The following is an 18,844-nucleotide window of genomic DNA, read 5'->3' on the forward strand; positions in this document are numbered from 1 at the left end:
CTTTAGCGACCAGCCTTCTTGATGGTCCAGCTCTCACTTCCATACATCACTACTGGGAAAACCATAGCTTTAACTATATGAACCTTTGTTGGCAAGGTGATGTCTCTGCTTTTTAAAATGCTGTCTAGGTTTGTCATTGCTTTTCTCCCTAGAAACAGGTGTCTTTTAATGTTGTGACTCCTGTCACCATCTGCAGTGATCATGGAGCCCAAGAAAGTAAAATCTCTCACTGCCTCCATTTCTTCCCCTTCTATTTGCCAGGAGGTGATGGGACCAGTGGCCATGATCTTGGTTTTTTTTTTATGTTGAGCTTCAGACCATATTTTGCACTCTCCTCTTTCACCCTCATTAAAAGGTTCTTTAATTCCTCCTCACTTTCTGCCATCAAGGTTGTGTCATCAGCATATCTGAGGTTGTTGATATTTCTTCCGGCAATCTTAATTCCGGCTTGGGATTCAAACTCCACAAAGACAACAGGCATAAAAAAATCTTATTAGAAAAAGCTTTTAAAATGTTTTGCTATCATGAAGATAAAAGTTTTCTGCCTGTGTTTCTACTTGCAGGAGTCCATTGCAAGGTAATGCTGGCCCTCTAGTGTTCAAAGGATGGAAATTTCCCATAGCAAAATTTATTTTTCACAAATCCAGAGCCACTCATACATGTGCATCCTTCAGTGAATGACTCACAGCTGAACATGCAAACCTATATTGATCTGGGTGGTATTATAGAGGGCCTTTTTGGTAGCGGCACCCTTCCTGTGGAATGCCCTCCTGTCAGATACCAAAGAGATAAACAATTACTGTATATGATCTTCTGTAGACATATGAAGGCAGCCCTGTATTGGGAAGCTTTTAATGTCTTATCTATCATGTGTTCTGTATATTCTGTTGGAAGCTGCCCAGAGTGGCTGAGGCAACCCAATCAGATGGGTGGGGAAGAAATAAATAATAATAATAATAATAATAATAATAATTTAAATGCACTGGCTGTAGTATTTGGCCTGTTCAGTGACACACACATTCAAGCAATCACTTGACAATGCAGTTATAAAGCAATGAATGCATGTGTGGTAAGTCAACCACAAATCAGCAGCAACTTGATCCTCAGCAGATCTACTCAGTAGAGATGCTATTGAATTCCCTGTTGTTGTTTGGCTCAGAGTGCAAAGAATGGTAACTCATAATGCTTGCTTAAGACACAAGGCAAGCATTGCCAATCCCTGAGTGCCTGAGATTTAAGGAAACTTAGCTGAATTCTAGAAAAAGTTCCCATTTGCTTTGCAAGACTTCAACGCAAGAGATAGCTTTACACATGGATATCCGAGGCATGGAATTACACTAGGAAAGGGGTTACCCAAATGGCTTATTATTAACTTTAAATCCTGGAGATACAGACAACATCTGGCTGAATGTAAATGACAGGTCAGCATGATTTTCTGACATAGGAGCTTGAAGGATGTTTGGAGAAGAATTAAAAGGCTTAGTGCATCGTCAGGCTGCCGACTCAGGAGCCAGCCAGGTGGGGGCCTCCGGCACTTTGAATAGATGCTCAGCAGATGGCAGGTGCAGCTTTGTCCACAGAGGTGCAATCTCCTGTTTTCCCACCTCCAAACCTGCTGTAGCTTACAATATTCCAGCTCTGCACTGCAGCAGATGGGGCAGGATGGTTGCTGTATAGAGATGGAGATGGGCTGCTGTTTCAGCTGATGGACACATGGGAGGAAGTCAGCTATAGGCCAAGGAGCAAAGCACAAACCCAAAGAGTTGCCTAAAATGAGTTTGCTGGATTTAGGAATGATGCTGCATTGTGTTACTGTCAGGATCATAATCTGGTACTCCTCCTTTGTGGCCATGCCAGCTGGTAGGTGCTGCAACAGAACAATTAGGAGTACCCTGGAAACTATGCTGCCGTTTGATATTCTTGATTTATGTTCTTATGGGGCAGGGAGCTCCTCTTTAGATGGCAATGTGCCTAACTCCAAAATGTAGCTAATCTACCCATCTGCATTTGGAGCCCCCTTTACACATTATGCTTCATGAGGTTCATAACATATTTCATTCATTCATTCATTTACCTAAATGTTTATATATATCATAAATAACATTAAAGCGGTTTACAATATCTATATGTAATAAAAACCATGTAAAAATTGAAAATTGGAGATAATCAACTAACCATTACAGAAAGACGATTTTTTTAAAAAATTACCTGCAATACTCTTGGTGGCATAGAAAGGTTTTCAGCAGGTGTTTAAAGGTTTAAACAGGAGGTGCCTGATGAATCTCTGTTGGCAGAACATTCCGTAGGACTGGGTGACTCTGTTGACTGAAAAAGGAAACCCCAAATGACTGGCAAACTGCACTAACAAAATAAAATTGTGAAATACTGCTTTGAACCTGCGAATAATCTGTAGCAAATGAATCAAGAATGAAAATGTGAGGAAAGGCATCACTGGAAGCAACTGCCTTTTCTTGACACCATATGGCAAAGGGCTAATGTTTGCCAGAGGTTGAGAAAGAACATTTGCCTTAAGAAACAACTCAGAAAGGTTCTGCAATTCAGCACGTTATTGAAAGTTCAAGAAAACATATTTTATAAACCCAACAACCCTCCTGCTGTCAGCTTAGGTTTTTATTTTTATTTTTTTGTACAGACCTTAAGTTCAAATAGACAAAAAAGAAAAAGACAAAATGTTGTCCTCAAAAATGACCGGAGTGACATTTTCCGAAGCTCTTTGCTGCAATCTAGTTTAAACAACAGAATGCACAGACTTAAGAAACAACATCATAGGGACTTCGACTTCTTCCTAATCTAAACAGTGAAATACACACACAGATGAGTACATCATAATGCGCTAAAGACCATAGCATTTAAAATAACATGTGGCCAAAGGGTAGATTGAGAATGGAAATCCTTCTATTGATTCAAATATATATTTTGCATTAAAAGCAAAAGCAGGAATAAAACCCAAAACAACTCTTATCATTCATTGTTGCTGGGTTTCCCCCCCCCCCCGTTTTTGTCCATAAGGCTACTAAGGAACATGGACAATTTCCAAGTTGTTAAAGTTCCTGTTTTATTCATGAAATCTTATGTTTCTGGTGCGTCTCAGAAGATCCAGGCCAGGCCATGGTAGTGCAACATAATTTCCATAGGAAATAATGGTAGTGGCAAAGGTCCCATATCCCAAGGTAGATGAGGTTGGGAAACAGATATAAAATCCTAAAAGGACTGTTGTTTTTATGAAGGTGTCAGAACCCTGCCATTCCCCCCTGCCTCTCACAATACATTTAATTGTATTGTAGAAGTAATAAGATGGCTATTATTCATCACTGTTTGGTCATGCTACCTGTATGACATGCAGCTATACTGGAGAAAGAGGTTCAGTGATTACTTTTAAGTGAAATCCAATTCTTGTGTGCTTGGAAGTATGACTCACTATATTGGGTGGGGCTTCTAGGTAGGTTAGCATATAATCACAGCCTCAGTAATGCCAGAAAATTGCATTATTTTCTTCTTCTTTTATGACATTACAAAAATATGCCAAACGAAGTAAGAACATGACTGAAGTTTGAAATGTTAAACCAACCCTTATATGCTGCACACTTGTGCTCAGTATTTCTTGAGTAACATACAAAGTGCTAAACAAAACATACAAGGGAGTATTCCACTTGCTGGTAGTATTAGCAAATTGTTTTGATGTTCACTCCAAAACACCTTGCAAACTTTTATCTTGGAGTACCTATTATACTTATCTCAGTGCAAACACAAGTCAATCCATTTTGTATTTATAAACCAGGCTATTTTAATTTTATATATGCAGTTGTATGGAGGTTATACTGTATATGCAATTGTATGGAGGTTGGATGAGTTGCCTTTCAGAAGTACCCAAAATAGGTTCTTCATAAACTTGTTTGCAAATTAATTTTGCAAATACAGAACCAGATCCAGGAAAATGATTGATTTGTCTTTTTCTTCCTTTCCCCTGGACAGGTCATTCCCCCCTGTTGGTGGATCCTCATTACTGGGATTGCTCATTTTCGGTTTAGCTGTTAGAGATCAGTGGCCAGTCTCTCTCTGACTTCTTTTGAAGGTTTTTGCTACCTTTAACTCTCCCCTGGAGCTACTGTATCTTATGCATCTGTGTGTGGTATTTTGATGCATACTGAAGTGTTATCTGCAGAAATTGTTTCATTGTTTATTTAATTTACAGGGATGGTTTTATTGTTTTTAGAGTTGTGCTTTATTCAGTTTTTAGCTTGTACACCACTTCAGTGGCTTCGTGCTATGAAACAATTTATAAATTTGTTTATTAAGTATTATTATTATTATTATTTGCTCCTGCATGTTCTGTTTGCTGCCACTCCACACACAGGGTATCTTTAATTCAACAGACTTCACATTTATCCAGGTAAAATGAACTTTAAAAACTGCCAAGTGTCTTGCTTCTCTAACATGTCGTCTGCATCCAACCCGTTACCAAACACACAGTTTGTATCATTGTTATAAAAATTAAAAATGTACACTTCCAGTGTACATAAGGACAAGGAACTTGATAAATGGCATAATTTATATGTCAGCATTGCATGATTAACATACTTCAAAAATATAACAGTGATGTCCTTTACACAGTGAATTATCTAAACCAGAGGTTCCCAACTGTGGTCTGTGGCCCACCAGCTTTATTCCAGTGGTCCATGGCATGTTCACATTAATTTTTGATATTGATGTTTAATGGCATTTCAATTGCTTCTTTTATTTCTTATATTTTATTGTATTACAATAATAAAATAAAACAATATAAAAAACAAAAGAAGCAACAAGTGATCCATTGGGGGGGGATGGGAACCACTGATCTAAACAATAAGGTTATTTAATTTATTTAATAAAACTTATTTACTTTATAAGCAAGAGTAATCAAGCACAAAACCAGACTTTTGTAAGTAGGCTGCTTTTCTGGATGTATTTCAAGTGATGTATGGGTGCTGCATCTTACATCAAAACACATAGGACTGCACACAGGAGAATCCCAGCTTCTTCCTTAAACAGCCAGTCCTTAGTTCAGACAGCTATAAACACTTGTTTAGAAGGACCTACAGAGAGGAGACAATGAACCAAATGCAGGCTTTAACTGTCCTTGTCCCAATCTTAAGAAGTGATGGATGTTGATAGAGAATACAGTGCTCAAAACCTATTCAGCAGGTGGAAGGGCAGAACAGCTGTGCATTCGTGTTTAGTTCTTCACAGTAACAATTAAAAACGATTATAAAACCCAATTAGTCATTTTCTGATATGCTAAAAGAAACTATCCTACATCTTGCATATTTTAAAAAAGCTAGCTATCTGCAAGTCAAAATCTGTATATTGTAAAAATGCTTTCATTTAGAATGAATTCCCTGTTCACCTCTAGAGGTTGTTCATCAGTATTAATACTGGTTAGGCAGAAGGCTAGAAAAAAAGAGCAAAAACAATGACATTGTACCCTATGTGATGATCATTTCCAGGCTAGGTTAAGTGTTGACTAGGGCAGAAGCAACACTTCCACAAGTCCTCTGAACGCATAGAGTGAAACTTCTCAAATATGAAACACTGGCTGCAATCAGGTCTATTTCCTTAATTGTACATGCCCTGTAAGGACTTGATTTCCCCCCCAATAGCATCCTCCTTACAAACTATTTTGTTTATAGACAAAAACAACACTCACAGTCAACAAAGAAAAATAAATCAACCAATTGGCACCCATAAACAAAAGCACATAATAAACTATGAATAAATTATGTTTGCCTGTCTGTCTAAAACGAAAGCTCCAAAGTACTGAAACAATAACACAACATTTCCATACAAATATTTTCTTTGGGGTATTTTTTGAGTTTCACAGCAAATTTCTCCCATACCAACCAAAAGAAAGTCCTCCCGTCATCACCTATATTTTTGAATTGTAAAGAACTGTGGCATAATTGCATGCCCATTTTTTCGACAACAGCTATTGGTTTATAATCCCCCCCAATTTGGACCAAGCAATATCAATCCAATTTTAAAGACCCACCATATCTCAAAACCAGCTTGGGATGTGATGTAGAGGGGCTGTTGAAAGACAGAAAGCCCTGCTGAGATCCGGGAGTTAAACTAATGATTCTTGGGTCTAAGGGAAAAACCAAACAAAACTGTCCTTGCTTTTTATGAACACTACCTTTTTTGATGTTTTCTCTTACATTAATAATCAAACAAGGATTAAAAAATAAGTAAGTCGTATATCTTGTCAAGTTGAAGGCTTCTCTTGATATAAATGGTCAGTCAATAGGAACGGCAATTTGAAAACCAGGAAAACGATTTAATTCCAAAGGAATGTTGCATAAGTGTGATTTGAAATGGCATCTTTTTCTGATCATATATCAAGCAGGTCTTCACCACTCTCATCACTCTCCACAGTGAGTTGTCTTGTCCACCATTTCTTGACTTCTGATCCACAAGAAGCCACGTCTGACATGGGATTCATCTTGCACACAACAGACTTCATAGTTGTACGGCCACCAAACCGTAAGTTGACTGAAGACACTGAATGGCTTATTGGCTTTGGAGCTAGGGAATTAAACAGAAGACTACTTACTACTGCAAGTATGCATCTTGCTCTGTTATCTGGAGTAGTGGGGATGGTTTCATACAAAACAAGAGCTTTTCACATTAAAAATGCATTCGAGATGCTCGAACACTACATTGTGTTGTAAATGCATTTACCTTGCATCCTACCTTGTTAATATAGTACAGAAGAGGAAAGAGAGCAATTTTTAAACCTTCAATTTATTTCAACTAGATTAGGTTTCATGTACAAAAGCATTACAAATGTGAAAAAAGCAACAACTAATACCAAGTGCGAGAAAACATCCTAAGACTGAACTGATCTACTTAAAACAGCCCAGACTTGCAGCTTTGGCACACTTAAGAATCTTTATGAGTCCAGAACAGCAATGAAGCTCATGCTTAGCTTAAGTTAAGTTATTGTTGATCTTAGAGGCAGTAGCTATGTATATGGCTAAGCTTATGCAGGTCCACATTGCTCTGGTGTTTAAAGGGCCAAATATTGCACACTCTTATTACTTTCCCTATGGACTTCCATTGTTAGGGACGCCATTGGAAGAGGTACTCCATAACTACTTTTCTTAAAATACATTTTGTTGAATGATTTACTCCAGCATATTTTGACCCAGGAGCTTCAGTTGGCTCCAATAAGTTGTGGAAGGTGTTTTTTTAACAAATAAAAAAACCCTCTGTATGTGTGTGTAAATAAATAAGTAAATAAATAAATAAATAAATAAATAAATAATGTCCAGTAGCACTTTAGAGACCAACTAAGTTTGTTCATAAGCTTTCATGTGCATGCACACTTCTTCAGATACACTGAAAAACTAAGTTTGTTCTGGGTACTGTATAAACTTTCGTGTGCATGCACACTTCTTCTGATAGTGTAGACAATTTTTTAATTTTTTAAATTTATTTCAACTACGTCAGACCAACACGGCTACCTACCTGAATCTAGAACCTCTGTATGTGTGTGTTTCCTCAATTGCATCAGAATCCTATGCAGCATAGAATTATACTAACAATAATTTTTTTCCAGAATAATAATGGTGGTTGGCTTTGGATCACATTTGTTGTCTTACTGATCACTGAATCTGGAGTTACGAAATAATTATATCCTTTTCTCTACTCCCATCCCCACCCCGGTCTTAAAGACCTTGATGATTTTCCTTTCTTCTCCTATAGCATGAGATTTGGCTAGCTTGTTTGAGAAATGTGGAATAGCTGTTCTCTTCTGTTTCTAGTGTAGCTGTAGTCAGTCTGAAATCTACTGCTGCAGAGTCCTCCAGTGAGGATGCATGCCCTCTTATGACAATTTCCTGAGTTTTATCCGTAAATAGAGCTCCAGGTTCCATTTAGAATTCTTTTTGGTGTCATTCATAACAATCTTCACCTACCTGATGGCAAACGCCATTGCCCAAACTTCCGCTGAGGTTTACCACCATCAGTAGAGTCTTGCCGATATCCACCTCTGTCAGACAGCGTTGGACTAAGGAGCTGTTGTTGACTACTTGTCTGAATAGAACAAAAGAGCACAGTGTTTAAGTGCATAGTATCTGAAGCTTTAAAGAACACAAGCAAGGCCTTTTTGTTTCTGATCTTTATTTTGTTTCTGATTCACTAGAAATAATTATGCTCATGGTAGCTGGGAAGATTTTAGGATACAATGAGTATCCACCTCAGTCACTATGACACTGTTTACAGTAGGTTAATGAGGTTTCTTAAGGAAGTGCTCACTGGAAGGACAGATCCTGAAGATGAGGCTCCAATACTTTGGCCACCTCATGAGAAGAGAAGACTCCCTGGAAAAGACCCTGATGTTGGGAAAGATGGAGGGTACAAGGAGAAGGGGATGACAGACGAGATGGTTGGACACTGTTCTCGAAGCTACCAACATGAGTCTGAAAACTGCGGGAGGCAGTGGAAGACAGGGGTGCCTGGCGTGTTCTGGTTCATGGGGTCACGAAGAGTCAGACATGACTAAATGACTAAACAACAATGAAGTAAAGGATGGCTGGATCTGATCCCAGGCATTTCATATTGTGAAGACTGTAGAACTGGGAAAATGCAAAACTGAAACCACAGGCAAGGAGGAGGAGGGGGAGGAGGGGGAGGAGGAGGAGGAGGAGGAGAAGACAAGGACAAAGATGAAGAAGAACTATAGGCCTACTTTTCTTAGCTCAGGATATCAATAATAATAATAATAATAATAATAATAATAATAATAATAATAATAATAATTTATTATTTATACCCCGCCCATCTGGCCGGGTTCCCCCAGCCACTCTGGGCGGCTTCCAACAAAACATTAAAATACAGAAATCCATCAAACATTAAAAGCTTCCCTAAACAGGGCTGCCTTGAGATGCCTTCTAAAGGTCTGGTAATTGTTGTTCTCTTTGTCCTCTGGTGGGAGGGCATTCCACAGGGTGGGTGCCACTACCGAGAAGGCCCTCTGCCTGGTTCCCTGTAACTTGGCTTCTCGTAGCGAGGGAACCGCCAGAAGACCCTCGCCGCTGGACCTCAGTGTCCAGGCAGAACGATGTTCTTCACAAAGTGACTCTTCTTTAAGCTTATGTGTGTATCCAGCCACCCTAAAAGCTCTAGAATATTCCAAAGATGCTCTGCATAGGCACAGATTTTCCCATATTTGTGCCTGCACAGAGACCATGAAGAATCATGATTTATCTTAACCCACTGGCTTAGGCCAACATGTTGAGGACCTGAGCCTAACTGTACCTCAGGCTGTGTACTGTTATCCTGGTTATTAGCATTCATGTCTTCACTTGGTTGTGTTGTCTCAATGCTTGGTGGATTTAGGAAACGGCTAAGCTCCTGTTGTTGACTTTCTCGGAGACTATGGATAATGCTGCATGACTGCTGCTGTTTCTAGAAAAAGATAATAAGTATAATTATCATTGGATCTTTTCAAACAAGTATTCTTCAAAAATTGAGATTTGCTCTTGTCTGCTCTACATTCCCTTTATATTCTTCACAGTTACAGTGGACTTTTCCTTTGTAGTCATTTTCATAAAGCTGCTTACACCATTAAATTTTATTTCAATCTGCTTTATGAGACTATCGAAAGAGACATTTAAAATAAAATGATCAGGGAGAAGAACTAAGCTTTTATAGAACTCATCTGGAGGCTATTGAAGTTAACTGGTTTCAGTGATTTTTAAATTAGACACTAGATAAGATTAACAAAGTGATAATGGAAACTCCCTTAGATAACTACAAAATGTCACTTTCATTTTTATGTATCAATGACATTGTGTGCAAAAAAATAATGCAGAATGGATATATCCAACCCTAAACATTATTGCGCTAACTGGAAAGATAAAGCTTTCTATGCTTGTTTGTGAGTTATAGGAAGAATTGGAACAAAGTCCAAAATCAGAGAATTTTTTTAGGAGGGCACATTTCCCCCTTTCCTTTACCAACTTGAAAGTGAAGTATTTTCAGCGTCAATGAATACAAATCTGGAAAACAACTCTAATCCCCCCCCCCATGGAGGTATGTCCTTTTCCAGACTGGGAGAGAACATAGTTTTTAATGGTTCTCCACCAGATTTCAAATAAAAGAAAGCATTCTTTTTACAAGTACGTATTTGGGATCAGTAGTTTCAGCTATCATCTTCGTCAACAAAAACAAAATACGCCTGAGAAGGAATTAAAAAACTTCTTTTCCCAGACCATCCATGCTTAAAGGCATGTCAAGACACCGTCACTGCAGATAGAAACCATCACCAGCTTTCCTTGCCTGAGTTGCAACTTGGTAAAGAGGCAGGGGAAGTAGGGGATTCTAGGACAGATGGAGGGCTGTTACCAAGTCATTATAAAACAAGTCAAAACTTGGAGCAGTGTTTGGCCTGGTTCATAATAGTGTGCAGATTTTTAAACTGAGGGAGCCTGTATTTTGAAACCCCCATTTCCAAAATATGATGCCACCACTAATTGCTATGGTAATGTTGCAGCGGTCCCTGACAAGGACTTGGGTGCATGGAGGCCATTAGGGTCAGTCACTCAGCTGTCCAGACTTTCCTTAATAGTTTCCCAAACAACCTGCTGCCTCCATCCACTGATTTACAGAGAGCAAGAGGATTCTTCATTTATCTACTTGACTGTATAATTTACAAGATGTGTGTGTGTGTGGGGGGGGAATCTGATAAACTACCATTACCCCATTTCATAGCACATGTACTATGGTCCATGGGGTCACGAAGAGTTGGACACGACTAAACAAAAACACCATTACTCCAGACCAGAATATATTTGTAATTTACTAATCTAACCTAATATTCCTGACCCTCCAAACTCCAAGCTTTACAGCAATGTACCAATGCCCCCCCCCTGATCATATAGTCCTCAATTTTCACCTCACTCCTTTTAACTCTGACTTTCTCAACCAACTCCTGCCACCCATCATTCATATCTCCACGCAACATTCTATCACACACGGCTGCTGTCACTCATCATCCTTCTGTTATAGTTATCTGCATTTCCTTCCTCTTTCTCCTCTAGTGTCCACATCTTAATTATTGGCTCCTTGTGTCTTTTTTGATTATGTAAAGCACCAGTGAGGTTGTGGCATAAAAATAGATAGATAGATAGATAGATAGATAGATAGATAGATAGATAGATATAGATAGATAGATAGATAGATAGATAGATAGATAGATAGATAGATAGATAGCATCCCCGTATTTTAAGCACTGCATGACTGAGAAGGCTAAGAAGCTTGAATAATTTTTCCAAATAATTGACAGCTCTCTAGTATGAAAATAAAATGTAGCATGTTCTACACAACAAGGAAGGGTATGCTACATGCTTTCTGTTTTTTCCTAGTTAAACTTACTGCTCTAATGCGCTTCAAGCACTTCTTCAACCACATGCGGATAGTCTGTTTGGCTACTTCTTCTTCTATGGTGTATTCCAATTGTTCCCTGGCAAGCAGTTCTTCCAGCTGAAGACTTTTTCTGATGTCAACAGATCTGTAGGAGAGCATGCTGGAAGAAATTTATAATATTAAACGATAATAATAATGAGGTTGGTTATAATATTATTTATAAAAGGAAAATATTAGCAGATGTATCATATACTTCCTCTGAAAATAAGGTGTTTATTTTGCTCTTAAAGGGTCATCTGATGACCTGGGGATACATGGATTATGATACAGTGAAAGTGATACAGAGAAGTGCATGTGCAATGAAAACAGGTTTCTGCACACAAGTATGTTCAACTGTGCAAGCTGCCCAAATCCTGCACTGGAGATATGCATCAGCATTCTCTGCTCTGACACTGATTGGCTTTTAGATGAGGAGAGGGAGGGGTGTGCCGACTTACCTCCTCCACTTTGTGACTTGCGAAACTGGTGTCAGCTCTTATCATGATGCAGAAGTTCCCTGGATTGGGGTATTTTTAACAGGGAAAGTTCTTTCTTCCATGGAACTGGACATTGTTATATGCTAAATTTGCCTGCCTTGATAATAAAACACTCTTTTTATAGGTCAAGTTCACACAGCCAAAAAAGACAGCTGAAAGCTGCAGTTATTATATGATGAATATAGTAGTTTGAATTGGACTTCTAGATACACATTAGAAAAATCAGCACTGAGTAAAATCTGATATGCTCCTCATTATTTTCTATAACCCCTATAAAAAGGATTGTATTCAGGGCTTTTTTTCCAGCCGGAACTCGGTTCTGGCACCTCTCAAGTGGGCACCATTGCCATTATAAGAGAACATGGGAGTTCCAGCACCCCTTTTTCTAAAAAATAGCACTGATATTGGTACTCTGTTTTATAGTTTACAGAAAATACCTGCAATTAAACTACAATTGATTTTGTGTGCCATCTGACATACCTCAGTACATCGTGGAATGTTACATCTCCCCCATTATGCAGCCTTTCCATTTCATAGCACATGTGCTTGAACAAAAGTTTGTCCTTGTCCAGATCCACCTCCAACCTTCCACGTAGCAACCTCAGCAAAAACTTGACTCGGAAGGTGGGAATCACTCCCTGAAAAGAAGGCACAACTTCTCCATTATTGGTACTGGTCAAAACCTTCATGAGCTGTCACCAAAATAGCTAATGCTGCGTGCATGGAGCACTGCTTGTGCAACAGAACTTCTCTTTCCTCTCTCCATGTGTCCTTCAGATCTGTTTCCAGGGGGGTTCTCCAACCCTCTGGAGCAGATTTTGAGGGTGCACAGGGAAATGCAGGAGAGAGGATAGAAGAAGAAAGTTATACTGCGTTAAGTGGATGTCTGCTGCGCTATCGGGACACCAGTGTTGGATATGACCCATGAAGGAATTTAGCCAAACTGTTCATTTTTGTAGATAGTGACCTATAGGTCAAAGGTGTAAGTCAGGGATAGACAACCTTTGGCCTCCCAGAAGCTGCTAAATTCCAAGGCCCATTTGCTCCAACCAGCATGCCCTATGGTCAGGAATAATGCAAATGTAGTCCATCAATATTTTGAAGGCCACAGGTACCCTGACTCTGAAGTAAGTCCATTCACAGTTCTGAAGTTCCACTGTGCTTGAGCACAAAGACTGAAAGAAACTGATGTTGGAAAGGACTCCTCTATTACTCCCTATAAAGTGAAATGCAAAATATTGCAGTCCCTTTTGGAAAACCGCATTTATTTCTCCTTCCTAGCAGTTAATTAACAGAGCAGCAACTAAATAAGACTCGTGGAATTATAGTGAATTATATTATTACCTCTCTTTTGTCATCAACCATGTTCCATATAATTTGGAAATGTCTAAGATCATTGTAACTTAAGAGCTGGTCTTCCTCCGTGGAATAAAACAGCGAGAAATTTTCCACAATGATAGCTACGGAAAACAGAAACATTAAACACTGTATAAGATCTTTAAAATGGCATGGGCATTAAACAAGTATATAGTCCATTAAGGAATTCACTTGTATTCATGATGTTGGCAAAAATGTACAAAATGCTATATTTATATTAATAGGCTTGCCTTTATTTAGACAACTCAATCTAACAGTATTAGTTAGAATCTAATATGCTTCAACCTTAAATATGGAGAGTGTTCTACTGCCTTCCGTGAACACTGAACAAACTCAATAAAGGCAACTCAATAAACTGAAAAGCCTTCTGCAGTGTTATTTTCATATGCACATAGAAGGTAGGAATAATTTGTCTTCCAATAGACATATTTTTATGAGTCAGCTTTCTTACTAAAACATGCTAAAACATATTTGCTCCTATATTGCTAAACCAATAACTTTATACGAAAAGAAATGGCACCTAAGTTTTTCAAATGTTAAACAAGACTTCGTTGTTTTATTGAGAGATTTCAAAAATTGGGTATGCTGATCTTCTAAGTACCATATTGGCCTGAATAGAAGCCTCACTTTCCCCCCCAATTCTGACCGTGAAAAGTTAAAGTGTGGCTTATATTTGTGACCTTACGTTACACAGCCAGGAGCATGGGGCAAACAGCTCCAGGAACGCGGCAAAGTGGTGCCCTCCCCGTGCGTAGTCCCCTGTCCTCTCCCCCAAGGTTGGGAAGGGAGAGAACGAGGAAGGGGAAAGGCCATTGGCAACGCAATGTGCCCCCCCCCCGTATGCAGCCAGGAGCAGTGAGGAATGGAGTGGCTTATATTCGGGGATCTTTTTTCTTTTTTTCTCCCCCGCCTAATTTTAAAGGTGCGGCTTATATTCAGGTGCGGGCTTATATTCGGGCAAATACGGTACTAATACTTAGAAAAGCATACTCCATATGCTGAGGTGAGGTATTCCAGTGTATGGCGCCTTCTTTATGGAATTTAATTTCCTAGAGAGGTCCACCAGGACAATTGTTTAAAACAGATTCACGTTCAGAAGGCTTCTGAAATTCCTGTCAGGTCTCTGTGGGTTGTTTCATTGGTTTTGTTTTGCAGTCCAAAACTGATGCCACTTTTTTAATTTTTCAGTTAGCTGATCGTTGCAGTCATGTTGACAATTCAATTATTTTATTTATGGTTTTGTCCCCTCAGGGGGACTGAAGGGTAAATTATATACAAATATATATATTTATAAATATATATAAGTTTTAAAAAGTGCACATAATAAGTATGTTTGAAACATATACAGCAATGGCTATTTGTGACTTACCCACAAGCAAATTTAGCATTATGTATGCAATGATGATATAAAACGAACAGAAATACATAAGAGCACCAGCATAGTTTCCACAATCTGTCTTCCAGTATGTTCTGTTATCTGGAGTACAAAAAGGAGGTTGAACCTTCAAAGGAAATTAATTAATTAATTCAAAGGGATATATATATGATTTATTCTTTTCTTTTTTCTTTTGCAACTACTGTAACTGACATATGCATAAGCATACACTTAAACAATTAGGGAACAACGATGGCACTAACACGACAGCAAGAGCAGCAATAGTAACAACATTCTGAGGCGTATGTCAGGACAAGAGTGAGGGCTGAACTGGATGCAACAGCAGCACATCTGTGTGTGTGTGTGTGTGTGTTTTAAAAAAGATCTGCCCCTAAAATGTGGAAAGAGTGATGAAGGCCTCCATTTTTAACAGCGAAAGGGGTGCCCTGATGCAGGGTACATAACCCTCCCTCCCTCCCTGTCCATTGCATGCCTCCCTATCAAACCATAACCTATTTTTCTCACAGCCAAAGGTGAAGAACCTAAACTTCCTGCCATCTCTCAATCTTTTCTATCTATATATTCATAGGTTTACTAAATAAACTGCCTCTACTCATATAAACCGTCCCAGACGCTGCTTTCATCATCTGAGGCCCTTCTTCGCGTGCCTCCTCCACGTGAGGTCCGGAGGGTGACAACACAAGAACGGGGCCTTTTCTGTAGTGGCTCCCTGCTTATGGAATGCTCTCCCTAAGAGAGTTCGCCTGGCGCCTTCATTATATATTTTTAGGTGCCGGGCAAATACATTCCTCTTCAACCTGACCTTTGGCTGATTAATATTCTACAGCCATTTAAATGTGTCTGTGGTAAAGGGGAGGGGTTTACTGTTTTGCTGTTTTGTTTTACTTATTTACTTGTTTTAATCCTCTATTTTATTCTGTGAACCGCCCAGAGATCTTATGAAGGGCGGTATATGAATCTAATAAATAATAAAAACATCTACCATGCCCTCCTTTAGCAGTCCTTTTACCAAAATAATAAGGCCCACTCACGTCAGCCTTTCACTGTAGACATTACCAGCATCGTGGCAGAAAGAGAACCTGTGTTCTAAGCCCCAAGACAGTGGGGCTACCTTAATCTATATATGATTTGCAGTTGTAAGAGAGCTAGTGGTTTGAGATGAAAGCAGCACCAGTCCTGTGCATTAGCATTTACACACATCTGAGATAATAATGTTTTGGCATTTATTGCAGCAGATCCAGTACTGGATTTAAAGGATAACAAATGTTTATCAGTTAGCAATATAATCAACATATTCAGAAAGTCCCCCACTTGCTAGCAATTAATACAAAGATGGTGGGTGATATTTAGAACAGCAAAATATATGCATACTTGTTGACATTGTCCATGGACTTAAATGGTTATGCATTTATTCCTATAACATGTCAAATAAATACATGAATGTTTGTGTGAATGGTAGCTTTTTTTAAAAAAAAAGCACAGCACAGTTAAGTCACAAAGCTAGGCTGTTAGATATGCAGTGGTTTCAATATTTATGTCTTGTTTTATAATTGTGTTCAATTTACCATGCAGTCATGCATGATCTTGTTCCAGTCTTCCCCAGTGACTATTCTGAAGAGTACAGTAATGGCCTTACCAGCTGATGAAAAGTTGGCATGCCTGTTTTTAAACAAACAAAAAAATTTGTTCAGTGTGTGACAAGTGAAATTCAGCATTAAAAAACATTAGATGTTGTGATCTTTTCCTCCTCTCCCTTACTTAACTAGTCCGAAGCATTTTCCATGGCGACTATTAATTATAGTGAGAGGCTATATTGTGCTTGCTATATAGTAATCTACCTGATCTTCTCATTTCCAGAAGCCCAGCCTGCAAATTATTTCTACTACAGGAAATAACATGAGTACTTATACATAGAATGGGAGTAGCATAGTACAGCTGCTTCATGCATTTTGTGTGCCCATAACTAGACTGCACAAGCATGGATTCTGAGACCCAACCCAGAATCAAATTTCTTGAGAAACTCAACAAACATTCACGCTCAAACACAGCAATGCCACAATATCATTTACTTTCTGGTGGAGTAAAAAATGTCATACCTGTTGATGTTCTCTCCATATTTTACAGTGCCAAATAAAACTACTCCTGCGAAAGCATAGCAAAGTAACAGCAGGAACATCCCTACTATGATGAAAAAGCTCTTGTACATGCTGACAACCACTGTCAGAAGCAGCATCTTCAGGGTCACCTAAAAGATATAAGGAAAGCAATGGAAAATAACGTTTAATAATAGAAATGGGGCAAAACAGTGACACAGCTGAGTAGCATTAGAAACCTGTAGCCAATGAATTGGCTGGTTAGTTTCACTTATATGTGACATCCAGCCCCTTCCATTTACTGCTTCCTGACCCTCATTGTATCCCTAGGATTGCCTGGTCACAATGCTCCAGCAACAATACAATTATATTTCCACTTATATGCAGTGTTCAAAGCACAGCAGCACCGTTAGGGTCTAGAATTGACACACAGCAACCCTTTGCTCTCTGACCCATGGTGTTGAGTCCTCCAAAGGTACCTTCCTGCTTACCCTTCCTTTCCTCAATCTCTTGCTCCTTTCTGCAAGACTACTCTGCATTCCTCCTTCATGCTCTTTACTCTCAGATTGCTGCCCCTAGTTTCTGGGACCTCTTTCCAGCCATCAGACCTCCCAACAAAGCTATTCCTGTCTCTAGTACCCAAACTGAACTGCAAATTTCTGAACTGTGCTATTTGCCAGGACCGGGATTGGGCAGTGACAGAACCCCGGGGGTGGGGGGCAGGACCAAGGGCAGTGGGCATGGGTGGTGTGTACACCTACCATCTCGTCACCCCCCCACCCTCAGTACCATACTGAAAAGAATAGAGCAGCCAAACAAACAAGCCACTTTTACTCACATGTTTCCCACAGATCGAGAAGAACCTGAAGACAATTACGCATGCACCCATCATGTATGTATAGGCATTCTGGAATTCAAACACAGAAGTTGTTTCTGCTTGGTACTACTCAAATGGCAGGTTAAAATACTAAGGACTATTACTGTTTACATCTAATTACATCTGATCTTTGGGTTGGGGAAAAGCAGGGTGATCAGTTTGTATTTCCCCCCTCTTTTGAACAAATAGTAATTATTATTATTATTATTAATAATAATAATACCGAAGCAGCTCATGAATTACATTTCAGATATACAAACTACAATAGTCCTATGTGATCAGTTCTGACAAAAAAAAAAGCAGTTTCCTGGAACGTACAGTTAGGGCAAAGTGGAGTATCACCCAAATGACTCCTAAAGATGTCACCAAGAGATCATAGCGATTTCTTCTGCTCTGCCAAAATCCAGCAGGTGACATAGCAATAATTTTCATGGTAACCTGTAAGAGAGGAATGCATATGTTATTACTTTTCTGGGAGGCATCATTCATCATGCCCACCACACCCCAAAAATTCTGCACTACAGGTAACTCACAACTTAAGCATATGTAACATGTACATTTAGCTTTATATGTTTGGCAAAAATGTATTATCCCCCGCAAAGGAGGCAGAAAGGGGGGCAATCCCACCCTATATGTGATTTTGGTTTATATGCTATCCACAGAACGTAACCCCTTGCGCAAGTTGAGTGTCACCGATACCCAAACTGGGGGGTTATTGGCAAATCAGTATGAATCTGAACAGATTGAAAAGTAAAACTGTTGCATGATGTCCAAAAGCAAAACTGACAAAAGACGCAATGTTGTAGACTGGAGAAATTGTGAAATATATCACCTTACCTCAAGAACAAAAATGAAGGTGAAGACGACGGACATTGCTGCTAAAGGACCGGTAACGGGGTCTTGATCATCCCACTTACATAAAAGAAGAAACAGGGCTTTATAAAGTATTTCTAAATTATTAAAAGAACACTAGTGCCTGCTGGATCAGGCCAGAGGCCCATCTAGTCCAGCATCCCATTCTCACAACGGCCAACTGAATACCTATGGAAAATCCGCAAGCAGGAACTGAGCATAACAGCACTCTCCTTTGCTGCAGTTTCCAGCAAGAACATAACCACCAGGGTTAGTAGCCAGGGTTAGT

General features: G+C 39.2%; 1 protein-coding gene across 1 annotated transcript in view; it reads right to left on the reverse strand.

Moving 5' to 3' along the window:
• Window positions 1-2,204: 2,204 nt before the first annotated feature.
• The window catches only part of NALCN (sodium leak channel, non-selective), a 177,166-nt gene continuing 160,526 nt past the window's right edge, over window positions 2,205-18,844 (reverse strand). The window contains 12 exon segments of the mRNA XM_060273369.1: window positions 2,205-6,579; window positions 7,974-8,091; window positions 9,316-9,465; window positions 11,434-11,584; window positions 12,441-12,598; window positions 13,305-13,420; window positions 14,707-14,839; window positions 16,299-16,392; window positions 16,830-16,978; window positions 17,665-17,733; window positions 18,022-18,141; window positions 18,541-18,672. Coding sequence (XP_060129352.1) covers window positions 6,386-6,579; window positions 7,974-8,091; window positions 9,316-9,465; window positions 11,434-11,584; window positions 12,441-12,598; window positions 13,305-13,420; window positions 14,707-14,839; window positions 16,299-16,392; window positions 16,830-16,978; window positions 17,665-17,733; window positions 18,022-18,141; window positions 18,541-18,672 — 1,584 coding nt within the window. The 3' untranslated portion in view covers window positions 2,205-6,385.

This window comes from Zootoca vivipara, chromosome 4, assembly GCF_963506605.1.
Source record: "Zootoca vivipara chromosome 4, rZooViv1.1, whole genome shotgun sequence".
NCBI lineage: Eukaryota > Metazoa > Chordata > Lepidosauria > Squamata > Lacertidae > Zootoca > Zootoca vivipara.